The sequence below is a fragment of the Rhinolophus hipposideros genome, assembly GCF_964194185.1.
Source record: "Rhinolophus hipposideros genome assembly, chromosome: 22".
Taxonomy (NCBI): Eukaryota; Metazoa; Chordata; class Mammalia; order Chiroptera; family Rhinolophidae; genus Rhinolophus; species Rhinolophus hipposideros.
Window position 1 is genome coordinate 43,908,454 of NC_138068.1, and position 13,692 is coordinate 43,922,145.

Genomic DNA, 13,692 nt, shown 5'->3' on the forward strand with positions numbered 1-13,692 from the left:
TAGCCACCACCTGAGTCTGTAAGTCTCAATAAATCTATGTCCTGCACTCAGCCACCTGGTGTGTTCTTTGGGCTTGCAGCTTCTCAGGCACAAATCTTGGAACAACTCAAACTCAGTCCGAACATAGTGTAATCTGTTAGCTTTTCCCTGCATGTTTGTTTTATTGGTTACTTAATGAAAACTTTGGCTATTGGGCCTGCAAAGAAATGCTTCAGAAAATGTGCTCAATGGATATCTACAAAGCACTGCAGAACTGCCGGGGCTGGGAGCTAAGGAGGTGCCTCCAGCCAGGGTCGCCCATACTCCCTGCCAGGTTCCTTCTGCAACCACTCAGATCTGAGGTAGGCCCCTCGGTTGCCATAGCAATGGGATCAAAACTTCATCCCATCTCTCAAGTGGCTTCAGGCTCAAGTTCTTTCTGGGGTGTGAGGAGTCTGGAAGGAGGAAAGTGTCCCAATCTATTGCTGCCATTTTCTGGAACTGCAACTAAAGCCTCTGCTGCATAAGTCCTTCCAAATGTCCCCTGAACTCTCCCTACTGATTTTCCTACATGAATCATCCACATGTTTGTACTGTCAGGTACTTAAATCAGGTGACTGTATATAAGCTCTGATTCATAGCAGCCCTGCAATTCTTTCTGAGCTCAATTTACTCTGAAAATAGCTCTATTTTTTCATGTGATTTCCATTTCCACTTTTCCTCCTACTAAAAGTATAATAAACTCTAATATTCAGCAGATGCAGAAGATACAACTAATATATTGTCTGATGCAAACAGCACAAGAGACCAACCCACAGAAAAACATGCAATGTGATGTGATGTCATAATGATGGCTACTGTATATTGAGTTTCTTCTATGGCAGGCACAATTGGGCCTTTTACTTTTCATTGTACCTGTACCATGAAACAAGGTCAACCAGGTCAGCCATGCCTATGGCTTTGATTTCCACCTGCAATCAAATTCCCAAATCTATACCTTCAGGCTGAATATCACCCATGCTCCAGCACCAATGCCAAATGGTCATCTCCACTTAAATACCCATGCTGCCACTCCCAGCACAGCATTTCAAAACTGCACCCATCTCTCCCCTCAATCACCCTTCATTCTATATTTCCCATTGAATCTAGTGGAATCACCATGTACAGAATTATAAAAGTAAGGAGTCTGGATTTATCTTTATTCTTCCCTCTCCCCACCATCTGCAATCCATCCCTAAGTCATGCAGTTTATCTCCCTAATCATATTTCCTCATATTTCATTGTTCTAGAACCCCAGTGCTACTGCATTTGTAAGGCCGTTGCACTGTTCTTCAATATGCAATATGTCCTCCTGCCTCTGTCCTGTTCCCCCAAGCACCTCCAGAGTGCCAGGGCTACTCAGGCCTTATAACTGATGCCAGGTTGTACTTTCCAAAAATGGCTATGCAATCTATATCCCACCCTTCATGCAGCAGAAAGGGTGCTGTCTGACTGTTGTGGCCAGGTTGGGAAAGAGCATACAGGATACATTAGGCTTGTTCATGTGCTTTCTCTTTCTCTCTCCCTCCCTCCTGCCCTCTTCTCTCTTACCCTCTACCCCATAGATATGTGTCTATATTAGGTCAGGGAATCCATTCTTGGATCAGGGGTCTAGAGTGCATTATTGTGTTGGGGAGTCCATTCTTCATTTGAGGGGTTCATTCTCAGGTAAGCAGTCCATTCTTGGGTCAGGGGTTCATTCTTGGGTTGGGGAGTCCATTTGGGGGTCAGGGAGGCAGTACCTGGCTGAAATAACTTGGTGGCTACTTTGTAGCTGAATGGTATTGGGCAGGTCACTTAACCTGCTAAACTTCCATTTATTCTCTACACTGGAGATGTATGCCCCTCCCTCACAGCAGTTGCACAAAAGTAAGCGACTTGATGCTCCTCAAGTGCTTAGCAGGGTCCTGACTGTAGCAGCCCCCTGTAAATAGCTAAAGAAACCCATATCCTTCCCTACCACCCTCCAGATGTAAGGGTCTGGGCTCTGCCCTCCGGGAAGCACCAGCACAAACCCTGTTCACAGCAGAGGCCCCGGAATGTCTGTGGCATGAATCCATGTTCCAGGATGCCTGAGCTGGAAGCAGAAGGGAGTTCACTGAGAAATCTTCACGGGGAGGCAGACCTTAACTGGACTCCACAAGATGAATAAGACCTGGCCAGTAACCAGTGAGAGAGGCAGGCAACAAATACTGGGAACCCAGCTTCCCAAAGCGGTGGCTTCATTGGCATCAGTGTTCATGGGAATTTAGGGGACTGGCCAGAAAGTGTGCGAAAGAAGATGGGGGTAAGCTGGAGCCCCACAATTGCACCCAGCCAACACTGGACACAAATTAAAGGTGAAGAAGGATTTCTGCTGATGGGCTGAGTATGTCCCATGTGTCCCCACAGCCACAATGTGTGCCCACCAGTGCATGTTTGCCTCCAATCTGGTTACTGCATTAGCATGTCTCCTGTGGACTCAAATGGACCAGCTTCTCACAGTGGCAACTCAGTCAGGCTTTCATTGTGACCATATTTATCATAGTAGGAAAGGTGAAATGTGAACTGCTTATGTGGTCAGGACCTCTGGGTCCATGTGACAATGATGACACCGGGTAGGTTTATCTCCTTGCTAATCAGAGCCTGCTTCTTTAGCTCTCAAGTAGGGACCTGAGAGCTCCCACATGGGGAATGGTGACTTGAGCCTCACCCCTTCACCAGGACCAGGGCACTCATTCTCTCAACTGAAGACAACTGCCCACCCAAGGGCCTGCCCCCTTCATGGTCTAGTGAATAGTCTATGATGGGGGCACGGGGCACTCTTACCTCAGCTTTGGACATCTCTGCACACATTCAAAGTCCCAGAGCTCCCGGGGTAGCAGAGGCCCCTATACGGCTGCATCCCAGCCCAGCTGCTCCCTCTCCTCCCACATGCGGCTCCAAGAGCACAATGCCATGGTCTCTCCGTGCAAATCTCCACCTCAGAGTCTGTTTCCAGGGAATCAAACCTAAGACACACCTCATAGTGTTGTCATGACAATGTAAGACAGAATAACTGCAGTCAGCAAAGCCCTAAGAAATGCTAAAACATGAGCATCTCCATCGTGGTATCATTGTCATCATCAATATCTTATGCTCTGAACTCTGGCCAGCGTGCCTTAACCCTCTCACTGCCTCCCGCAGTCCTCAGTCCCCCACACTTCTAATGAAGTCAATGGTGCCCTGTGGCCCAAAAGCCAACCTTGCGGGATCTTATCATGGCCACGGCAACAGTTTGGCCCTGCGCTTAACTTTCTGGGACCGACTCCTCTAGACTTCACGTTTGTCTTTGTTCCTGCTTTATGATGGCTCAGGGCAAACTTCCCTCAGAAGCTGACCGTAGAGTAGCTATTGGCCACCAAAATGACACAGGGCAGTGGGGGTCAGGAGCCAATCCGGAGAGACATTGCTGACATACGGAAGCAGGCGAGCTGGATGCTCCTCATCTACCACTACCCCGAAAGCCAGACAGGGTGCGAGCCACACTGAAAGGGCTCTCAGTTCCAATCTTCTCTGAAGAAGAGACTTTTCCAAGGAAAACTGAGATGGAAAAAGGGCAGCTCGGGGCAGTGTTTCTTGGAGCTCTTTGTTCTCCAGTACAAATCTACTGATAAGTGCCTCCACAAACAAGTGGTCCAGACCATCTACTACTTCACAGATGCCTCAATACCCTTGGATCCTGCCACTACTGAGAGTGCTGTGGACTTGCCCAGATGGGATCTTTGTTGGGTTCACATTCTGCAAACACTCCAGAGTGCTGTGACCCTGTAGGGCAGTCTCTTCCCAGGAGTCTTCTTGACTCATCCTTATCACCCCACATTGGGGTCCCACAAGGCTCCTTGCGTGGCTGCCCATAAGGCCACAGACTGTGTATCTTCCCCAGGTCCTCTGTTCTCCACAGGCAAGAATATTCTGCAAAGAGGGGCGCCTGCCAGCCTCATGTCAAATATGGAGAAACACCTGTAATCTCAGCCTCAAGGTCTTCACTTTTTCTCACTCCATGATTCTTCCGCCCAAATCCACCCCATTGCCATTTTCTTTTTTTTTTTCACTTATTTTTTTAAGTGTGTTTTTCCAGGATCCATCAGCTCCAATTCAAGTAGTTGTCTCAATCTAGTTATGGAGGGCGCAGCTCACACTGGCCCATGCAGGGATTGAACCGGCAACCCTGGTGTTGCGAGCATCGCAGTCGAACCAACTGAGCCAACTGGCTGTCCATCCCATTGCAGTTTTCATATGCCAGATCCTTCCTCAGTGACCACAGGGTAGCTTTGGTTTGGCCTGCCTGTCACGCACCCCACCCCTTATCTGGGACCTGAGTTGATTCCTTTGATCACAGAGGTGGGTGCAAGGCTGGCCGTGGTCAATCAGATTACTCCTTGTTCTGTCACAGCTGAGTGCTTGTGGCAGTTACTCTAACAAATTGGCCTGAAACTTAGTGGTGTGAAATAACCACTTACTATATTCATGGTTTCTGTGGGTCAGGAATTTCAGTAAGGTACAGTGGGGATGGCTGCTTTCTGTTTCATGATATCTAGAACCTCTGCTAGAAAACTCAGAGGTAGGAGTCTCATTCACTAAGTGTCTGGTGGTCGGTGTTGGCTGTCACCTGGGCCTCAGCTCCTCCCAGATGAGCCTCTCTATGTCTTCTTTCCAGCTGTCCTAGTTCCCTGCATGGTAGCTGGGTTTAGGGATGAGTGTCCTGAGAGAGACAGACATCAAGATAGGGAGAAAGGGAGTGAGAGAGAGAGGGAGAAAGAGAGAGAGGGGGAACCAGGTAGAGGCCATCTCAGTTTTTGTGACCCTGCTGAGAACTCACCTCTCTTCAGATTCCAAAAGAGAGAACACAGAGGCCACCTCTTTTGGGAGGAGTGTCAGTCATATAAGAGCAGGTTGCATGGGAAATCTACAATAGTGTGGCCACCTGTGACTATGCAGTCTGCCATAGCACTTGCCACAGATGCAAGGCAGATAATGCACATAGTGCCTACCTCAGCCCTGGAACTGTGGGTGTCAGGTTCTGTAGAAGCTTCACCCACACAGCAGCTCTTTGACAACTAGTGATGGGGTTCTGCTGCTCTCACCACTTTACAGATGGTGACTTTGAGTCACAAGGAGGTTAACTGCAGAATGTGAACTCAGATCATGCAGCTAACTAGCAAGCAGCAGAATCATGGATGAAACCCAGGCTGCCCAGGAGTTTCTACGGACTTAACCATGTTCTCAGGAAATTTGAGACTCCATTGCAAGCATTACATTAAAAGAGTACAGAACAATGTAGAAGAACAGGATATGAGATAAAAGGACCAGTCAGAAACATGAGATAATGAAAGAAATCTTAGAAAAGAACGATATGATCAGCAAAATAAGACAAACAATAAATCAATAAAAAGGATGCAAACTTCAATAGATAAATAGAAAAGATACAAAGAGAGAAACTTCTCTGGAGAACCCTGACTAATACACCTGGGAATTAGTAATAGAACAGCAACACTTCATTATGTGTGTGTGTGTGTGTGTGTGTGTGTGTGTGTGTGTGTGTATCTGAGGAGATTTATTTTAAAATTGGCTCACATGACTATGGAGGCTAAGAAATCCCCTGATCTGCCATTTTCAAGCTGGAAAACCAGGAAAGTCAGTGGTTAATTGAGTCAGAGTCCAAAAGTCTGAGAACCAAGACCACTGATATCTGAGGATAGGAGAAAATGGATGTCCCAGCTCAAGCAAAAAGAGAAAATTCATCCTTCCTTGGCCCCTTTGTTCCATTCAGACTCCCAGTAGATTGGATGATACCACCCACATTGGTGAGGCAGATCTCTTTACTCAGTTTACCAATTCATGTGCTAATCTCTTCCAGAAAAATCCTCACAGACACACCCAGAAACAGTGTTTTACCAGCTATCTCGGCATCCCTTAGGCCAGTCAGGTTGACACATAAAACTAACCATGACTCCAGGGCACAGGTGAAAATAAAAGGGGGAAGGGAGAGAAAGTAGGTGGGGAAAGTCATCCAAAAACTAAAATAACATTTCCAGAATTGAAGGAAACCCATCCATACTAAAAAGGCCCAAGAGTCCCTAAGGAATGATTCAAGGAATAACAGGAATTTCAGGCAATGAACCATGTTCTTGAAAGGCTGGTAGACTAGAGGTTGTGATTAATGCACATTATTATTTTGTCAATAGCAAAAGCAACAAAGATAAAAAAATTAAAAACTCCAAGAAAAACAAAATCTTGCATCATTATGACAGGGTCCAAACAGGAAGCAAAGTAAAGCGAGCATGACTTAAGGAGTTCAGGAAAAGAGAATACATTGGACTTTGAATCTAGGAGCGTGATCCTTGGAGTGGTACAGATGTCATGAGAATTAGTGAATCCTCACACACTGTGTGCTTCTGTAGTGATCAACACTTACATAATGTAAACTTTCTTGATTTGTTTTTAATATTTAGATTCAATCTAGACAAAGGATAGGAGATATAATCAGTTGTAGAATGCAAAGTAAATGTAGTCAGCCTTGACATTGTAAATACAAAGATATTCCTGACTATATTCATTAGAATTAGATTTGATGGCATCTAACAAATAAACTCGAAATGATGTAAAAAAAAAAAAAAAAGTCACATAAAAGGTGTCTGTGTGTAAACAATCCAGAGCTCTTGTGGCAGCTCCATGAAATCACAATGGAACCAAGTCCGTCCCTAGGATCTAGTCCACATCTGCCTGGTTCAAAAGGGCAACCAAAGCACCAGCTATTACATCTGAATTTGGGGGAGTAGAATGGAGAAAGAGGGAAAGATGGCCCAGTCTCCTTACTTTTAGAAAGTCCCACACTGCAAAGTACATCTTATCAACCGGAAAAGTCATATACCTGCCGCAGCTAGTTGTGAGAAAAACGAGGAAGCATGGGTTTCAGGCTGGGTGGCCATGTGTGACATTACAAGTAGAGTTGACAGCAACTCCCTGACTGTGTACAAAGATAGGACTTAGGAAGAGATAGTTGAGAGAACTGCTATTTTCATCCAAGAGAGCAGAAAAATGATATCCTCTATCATTGATAGAATAGGAAGCAGAGGAGTAATAGCTTTTTTAAAGCTACAACGTAACCACTGGAACATAGTGAAATTGGCTAAGCATATATCTTGTGAATGAGGCTTCCTTGTAATGAAGTCATTGAAGACTGTCTAAAGTTGATGAATCAAGCAATTGAATTACAAGATTATTATTCAGAATTATAGAGGTAACAGGCAAAAATAAAAATAGAAACAGTAGCAGTGTTTGCCACAGCCTCTCGTGGCAAACAAATGTTGTTAGATCCTACACCAAAAAAACTATATTGAAAATGAGGAAAAGCTTAGTGCTGTGTTTAGACTTGAAGATCCAAAAGTCACCTGTCTTCAGAGCTGCCAAAGGCTTGGTGTCCCCGACTATATGTGGCCTTCTTCCTTGGATTGACTCCACACAGCAAATGGAGCCACTTCCTTCACTGCTGCATAAGCCAGGCTCATTTCCAGAAGGTGCCCATGTGATTTGGTGACAAATCCTACCAATTTGTCATTATGCTTATCCAAAATTTAAAAACCAGTTGTTGAAGGAATTGTTGGCAAATAAGGAAGTTGCAGTTGATGCAAAATGTCAAAGCAAACTAACTTTTCCTGGATGCTTACTTTGTGCCGGACCCTGTGCTAAATATTTACTATACATTGTTTCATTAGCTCCTCAGGTCAACCCAAGGAGATGGATATTATTACCATCCCCATTCTACAGATGAGGCAGCTGAGCTTCAGGGAGGTTAACTCATTTGCCACAGTCACTCTGCTAAACCACAAGGATTTTTAACTTAGAAGTACCTTTACATGTAAAGGAGTTTCTAGAATCATATTTCAACCAATGGACTGAGACCTGCCTTGTTCAATCAGAACTGTGCCACTGTAGCCTCATTTACATCTTTACCAAACAATTAGAGCACCTCCATAATGACCAATCAGGACACATGATTCCAACCAATTAGGACAGTGCTATGGGGACCAATCAAACTACGCAAATTTGGATTCCTCATTTACATAGAAATGGACCCATCAGGGACCAAAGCAGGAACTTTCTCTATAAAAGCATTGTTTCCAAAATTCCTTTTTTTGTGGGGGAGGGAAGTAAGGGAAGCAAGCACATTTTCCATTTTCACCGGATGCTGTGTTTCCTGGATTTGCAAACTGTTCACCTGAGGAGTCTCTCCTTTTATTGACCCTTGATTGGAGACTCTTGTTCGCATTAGACTGGTAGCTGGGGACCTTTGTTGACAAAATAAAAAGAGCTTACATGGGAAATATGAGGAAACTTAAGGCAACACAATATCCAACATAGTGGGCATGCAGTAAGTCAACGCTCGTTTTCATTCCATTGATGCTATGATTTGGATTTTTGTACATTACATACTAATTTCACTGCCTCAGATGATAGCTCACCCTCTCTATGCAGCCTCCAACTTAATTTTTTATAATCCAAATTTTTCACTTAATTGATTTGTGGGGGGGGGATCGCCTATATTAAAAAGCTCACCCAGTTTCTACATTTATCCTGAAACCAGAGAGCAAGAGTTATCTTAGGAATGCAAGCAAAGGTATAGATAAGGTATGAGATGAAGGCACATACACTCTAAAGGTCAGTAAACCTCACCATGCCAAAGGCTCTGACAGATTTTCAAGGAATTAATATTCAGTCTCAGGTCAGTCGACGGACCTGAGATTCTTGTGTCTGAAGAAACCAACATTTTAAATTTATGCTGTAAACTGAAGTTTCCTAAGTCCCACGCTAATTGGTTCTACTCTATTGAGCCTGTTTTGTTTTTAAAATTCAGTGGGAAAAAAAATTCAGTGGAAAGAAAAAAGTCAGCCCAGAGTCGAGCTTAGCTGAAATACAGCTAGTTTTAGGCCTGGAGAACAGCAAGAATCACAATAGCAGCCAAGCTCTGAGCCACAGCTGGAGCCAGGTTTTCCTAGCCCAATTCACAGGACACAGGAAGGTAAGCGTCCCTATTTGGCATACTTGTGTCACTTCAAGCCTTATCCACACCCTCAACTCTTTTCTTTCTCACATTTAGGTAGTTGAGTTTCCCACTTAACAAACCCTGAGTTTCCTCGATGCATCCTTTAGGGTCAGATCAGGTGCTTGACCAGGTAGAGTTCAATAGAAGCTCTGCCAGCTTCATCCTCTTGGTGGTTAATAGTCCTGGTTCCCTCACAGGACACCCTGACTCTCCACATGATATCTCCTTTAAAAGCCTTAGTTGGGTCACTGTCTGGTCACTGTCGCTGCTGGTTTCCCGTGATCGCATCAAGTCAAGTTAGTCTTTAACTAGTATCACTCCAACTACTGGTGAACAGAGGACGTGGGAGAAGGGCCGTCCGCGCGGCCCGCGCACATTCCCCATCCTCCCCCGCTAAGCGATCTCCTGAGGCAGAAGGGCCGACCTACTCTCCACGCGGGGGACCGGACTTTTCCGTTTTCATCCAATCAGGGACCCCACCTGACCAGTTGGGTCGCAGTCTACGATCCAGTTAGACCAATGAAAAGTCCAGCACGGATTTGCAGCGGTCTTCTGAAAAAGCGCCCCTCCCGGAAGTCCCACCTCCTTTGAGCCACACCTAGGCGGAGCTAGCCTCCCGGCCCGCCGTCCCACTGGTTGGCACAGTTGCCCGTCACAAGGAGGTGGGCGTGGCCGGGGTCGGGGGTGGGGGTGGGGGGCGCTGGTTTATGAGCAACCGACAGCCGCGCGCGGTAATCCGCAGAGGCCGGGGGCAAGCTCCCGGCTCAGAGGGCCCGGCACCGGGGAGGAGCCTCCCAGGAGGAAGAGGAGGGGCGGATGACGGCTTTTCCTGGCTCCTCCTGAGGCGAGCGGCGGAGGAGTGCAGGGCCGCGGCGAGCACGCCGGCGACCTTCCGGGGCCGGCCCTCCGTGGAGTTGCGGCCCGGCTGGGGCGCAGCCGACTGGGGCCGCGGTACCCCAGCTGAGCGACGCCGCCACCGCCCACGTGACTCGAGGCCGCCCCACTCACCCTGGACTTCACCGGCGCAGGTTCGTGACCCCCTTCAGTCAGTCCGAAGCCCACAGGTTAGGCCGAGGAGTCCACGGGACCCACGTGTGTACCCCACGCCCTCCCTCCATTGTCAGAGTAATCGGTCTTGTCCTTGTCCACGTGGCGGCGTTGCAGCCCGGTATCAGGCTATCGCGCGTGCAGAAAGCCAGGCAGTAAATTCGCCTGGGGAGAAAGGGTATGTGCTGGAGCTGGAGCAGGTCCCGGGCCAGAACGTGGCCGGGGAGAGAACCCTTTACGTTTTTGACTAAAAGCCAGTCACCACCTGACCTGAAATGAGGCCTGATGCATCTTCTCTGGTCCCGCTCCAAAGAACTGGACGGTGGGGACTGTTGAAGACGGCGAGCTTCACAGCCTCTCTTCTTCCCCTTTTCAGTCTCACTATTTTCTCTAATTTGATGCAGACTGGCCAGCCGGGAGCTCTGTGGCGACTCAAGCGCGGGAAGTGGCGGTGGTCGTTTTAATCGTGTGGGGGCGGAGCGGGTGAAACTGGGCAGGTGCTTTGGCGGAACTGGAGCACGTCAGCCGGGAGCGGGTGGAGGTGGAGCGTTTCCCTAATTGAACTGAGATGGTGGAAAGAGAGGAAGAGAGGGATGTCAGTGTGAGAAATAATGTGGGCTTTGGGTCGTTGGGAATCCCAGTAAGAGAGAAATGTGGGCCCCTGAAAGAAAATTTTCAAACTAGCCATCCTGGAACTGTGCTGTTATAGACTTGATATAAAAGTGCAGGAACTTAAAAAACAAGCAAGTAAAAGAACAACATAGTCTTGACAACATTTTCAGAGGCCGCACACGTTCTTGTAAATGATAAATCAGGATTGTACTATCAAGACCTTGATCCAGACCTACGTTTCAATTTTTTTATTAGTAAAATTGTTATTTTAGTAATACCCTCTCATCATCCATTTGTGGTGACCATTAAATGAAGTAATGCATGTAAAACACTTAGCAAGTACTAACTCAAGACTGTTGAGGCTTGACTTTAGGTCCATGGAGAGAATGGAAAACCCAACATCTGTACCTGACTCTGGAACTGCTCATTTCTAGAACCAGTCTCCCTCCCAGCTCATTACAGTTCTTTACAGGACGCAGAGGGCTCTGCCTTTCTCAGTCCTTAAGAGTACCTGACTCCTTCCCAGTCCTGTGTGGAATCTTTTATGTATTTCATAAACTGGTATTTAAAAAAAAAGTTCCAGTCTGTGAAATGAAAAAATTTATCAATATTTAATTTTGTAATTCTAAGCATATCCACTATTTTAGTAATGTTGCCCTCTGTTGGAGTTTTTTAAATTTGTTTAGTGAAATATTTTAACCATGCAGAAAAGAACAGAACTAGAACAGTGAACCAGACCCTAAAAAACAAACAAATAATGATATTTCTTTATGCTTTTGGACATTTTTTTTTAAAGAAATGTTACATTTCAGCTATAGTTGAAACTCTTGCCACCACCAACCCCACCATCACCCCATAGAATTTCTTCGATTCTAACTTGTCTTTCCATCATGTTTCACAGGACTTAACCTGGTGGGTATTTGTGCTCACAGATGCTGAGTTTTCTCCATTCTCATTCCCAGTTAGCCTCCAGGTTTGCTTCTTATAGCTGATAAGGATTATGGCCATCATTTTGGTTCTGTCCTCTTGGCATTTGTTCTCTTACCATCTTAAGAAGCCTCCCCTTTTTTTGCCCTGCCAGTCTCCATTGGGTGAACTCATGATAGGCTTTCCCAGACTGTCACTAGCTGATTAGCATGCACCATCTAATTGGTCTTTATTGGGCCACTGTTCACTTCAACATGGTCCACTGTCTTTACCCAGGGTAAACTGGTTCCCTACTTCTCTAGGGACAGTCACACCTGTTCCACTGTTTCAGGAAAAAGTGGCTTTCCATAGTCCAATACTATATTTTATAAAAGAAGATGTTTAAAATTCATAATAATAGCTACCATTTTCTGAGCATGTAGGTGTCCAGCTTTGTAACTATACAGTTGGTGTGTAATGTCTTATTTGATTCTCACATTACAACTATGCCATAAGTGGTAATATTCCCATTTTAAAATGAGCAAACTGAGGCTCAGTAAGAATAGATGCTGGCAGGAATTTGAGCCTAGTCATCTCTCTACAGTATGTAATTGTTTTGCCACTAATAGAAGAGGAGTGTTTCATCATCAGGGCAGAACAAAGTTTGTCATTCACATGAGTTCTCTTCAATCTTCCTGCCCCACAGCCCCAGCTCCATCAGAAGCACCTGGGCTGAGATCTCCTTCAGCAAAGCCAGAGATGGCATCAGTGGACTTCAAGACCTACGTGGATCAGGCCTGCAGGGCTGCTGAGGAGTTTGTCAATGTCTACTACACCACCATGGATAAGCGGCGGCGTCTGCTGTCCCGCCTATACATGGGCACGGCCACCCTGGTGTGGAACGGAAATGCTGTTTCGGGACAAGAGTCCTTGAGTGAGTTTTTTGAAATGTTGCCTTCCAGTGAGTTCCAAATCAATGTGGTAGATTGTCAGCCTGTTCATGATGAAGCCACCCCAAGCCAGACTACAGTCCTCGTTGTGATCTGTGGAACAGTGAAATTTGAAGGCAACAAACAACGGGATTTCAACCAGAACTTCCTCCTGACCGCCCAGGCCTCGCCCAGCAATGCAGTGTGGAAAATAGCAAGCGACTGTTTTCGGTTCCAGGACTGGGCCAGCTAGTATGGCAGGAAAGGCCTCTGCTTCAGCCCCAGCTCTAGAGGGAAACTCAGACCTCAAAATGTGAGGACTTAAATTCCTGTTTGTTGTTGCAGCTACACCTCCCAGGCTGAACTCTGCATTTGCTCGAGTCCAAGAAGCTCCTTTCTGTGTAAAGTTGTTGGTCATAGCTCCCTTTTCAAAGTAGTTAAATTTTCTATTTTTCTATTTGCCCAACAGAGACCCTGGGTCTCGGAATTCGGACAAATAAAATGATAATACAAATGTTCCTTTTCCCTTGTCTGATGTGTTTGATTAGATTTGAAGGAGAAGGAGGGTTAAAGGCAGTAAGCTTAGTAAAAGGCACCTGCTGAGGTGTGTGGTCCAGGGCCAAGCACATGTGCTAGACACAGGTGTACTGGGGCTAAGCTTCAGCCATCTCCACACTGGAATTTTGGGGACACGTTGGAATTACTTTTACTCAGGCCACATACCCCAGACCCACTGTACCCGAGTATCTGAGGTTAGGGCTGAGCATTGGCATGTTTCAACAGCACCCTAAGTGTCTTAATATGTAGTGCACTTTACGTCAGAATCGCCCAACAGAGGTGATTGGGCACTACCTTAGAACCTTAGCTGAGAGTTAAATGAGAACAGGTGAAATACTAAAGCGTTAATAACTGCTTATAAATGAACGCCTATATTAACTACTCTCTTAACAAAGAAAAGGTGAAGAATTGGTTTTAAGAGGAAGAGGTACTGGGATTGGGGTGCTGGAGGCATCAGAATTAGAAGCTAGTTTTATTGACTGAAGAACAACTCTAATTGCATTTCTCTAATGTAAAACAAAGAATAGAAAATTGTAGAAGATTCCATCATCCTTTGAC

The 13,692-nt window shown here is 45.9% G+C and overlaps 1 protein-coding gene across 1 annotated transcript; it reads left to right on the forward strand.

The window, feature by feature from the left end:
* Positions 1–9,977: 9,977 nt before the first annotated feature.
* NXT1 (nuclear transport factor 2 like export factor 1) lies at positions 9,978–12,969 on the forward strand. Its single transcript, XM_081033802.1, has 2 exons — positions 9,978–10,110; positions 12,354–12,969. The coding sequence occupies exon 2, from the start codon at positions 12,407–12,409 to the stop codon at positions 12,827–12,829; it is 423 nt and encodes a 140-aa protein (XP_080889928.1). The 5' UTR covers positions 9,978–10,110; positions 12,354–12,406; the 3' UTR covers positions 12,830–12,969.
* Positions 12,970–13,692: the final 723 nt, after the last annotated feature.

Bases quoted from the DNA above. Each gene is read 5' to 3' on its own strand.
- NXT1 (XM_081033802.1), top strand. From the start codon at position 12,407: ATGGCATCAGTGGACTTCAAGACCTACGTGGATCAGGCCTGCAGGGCT.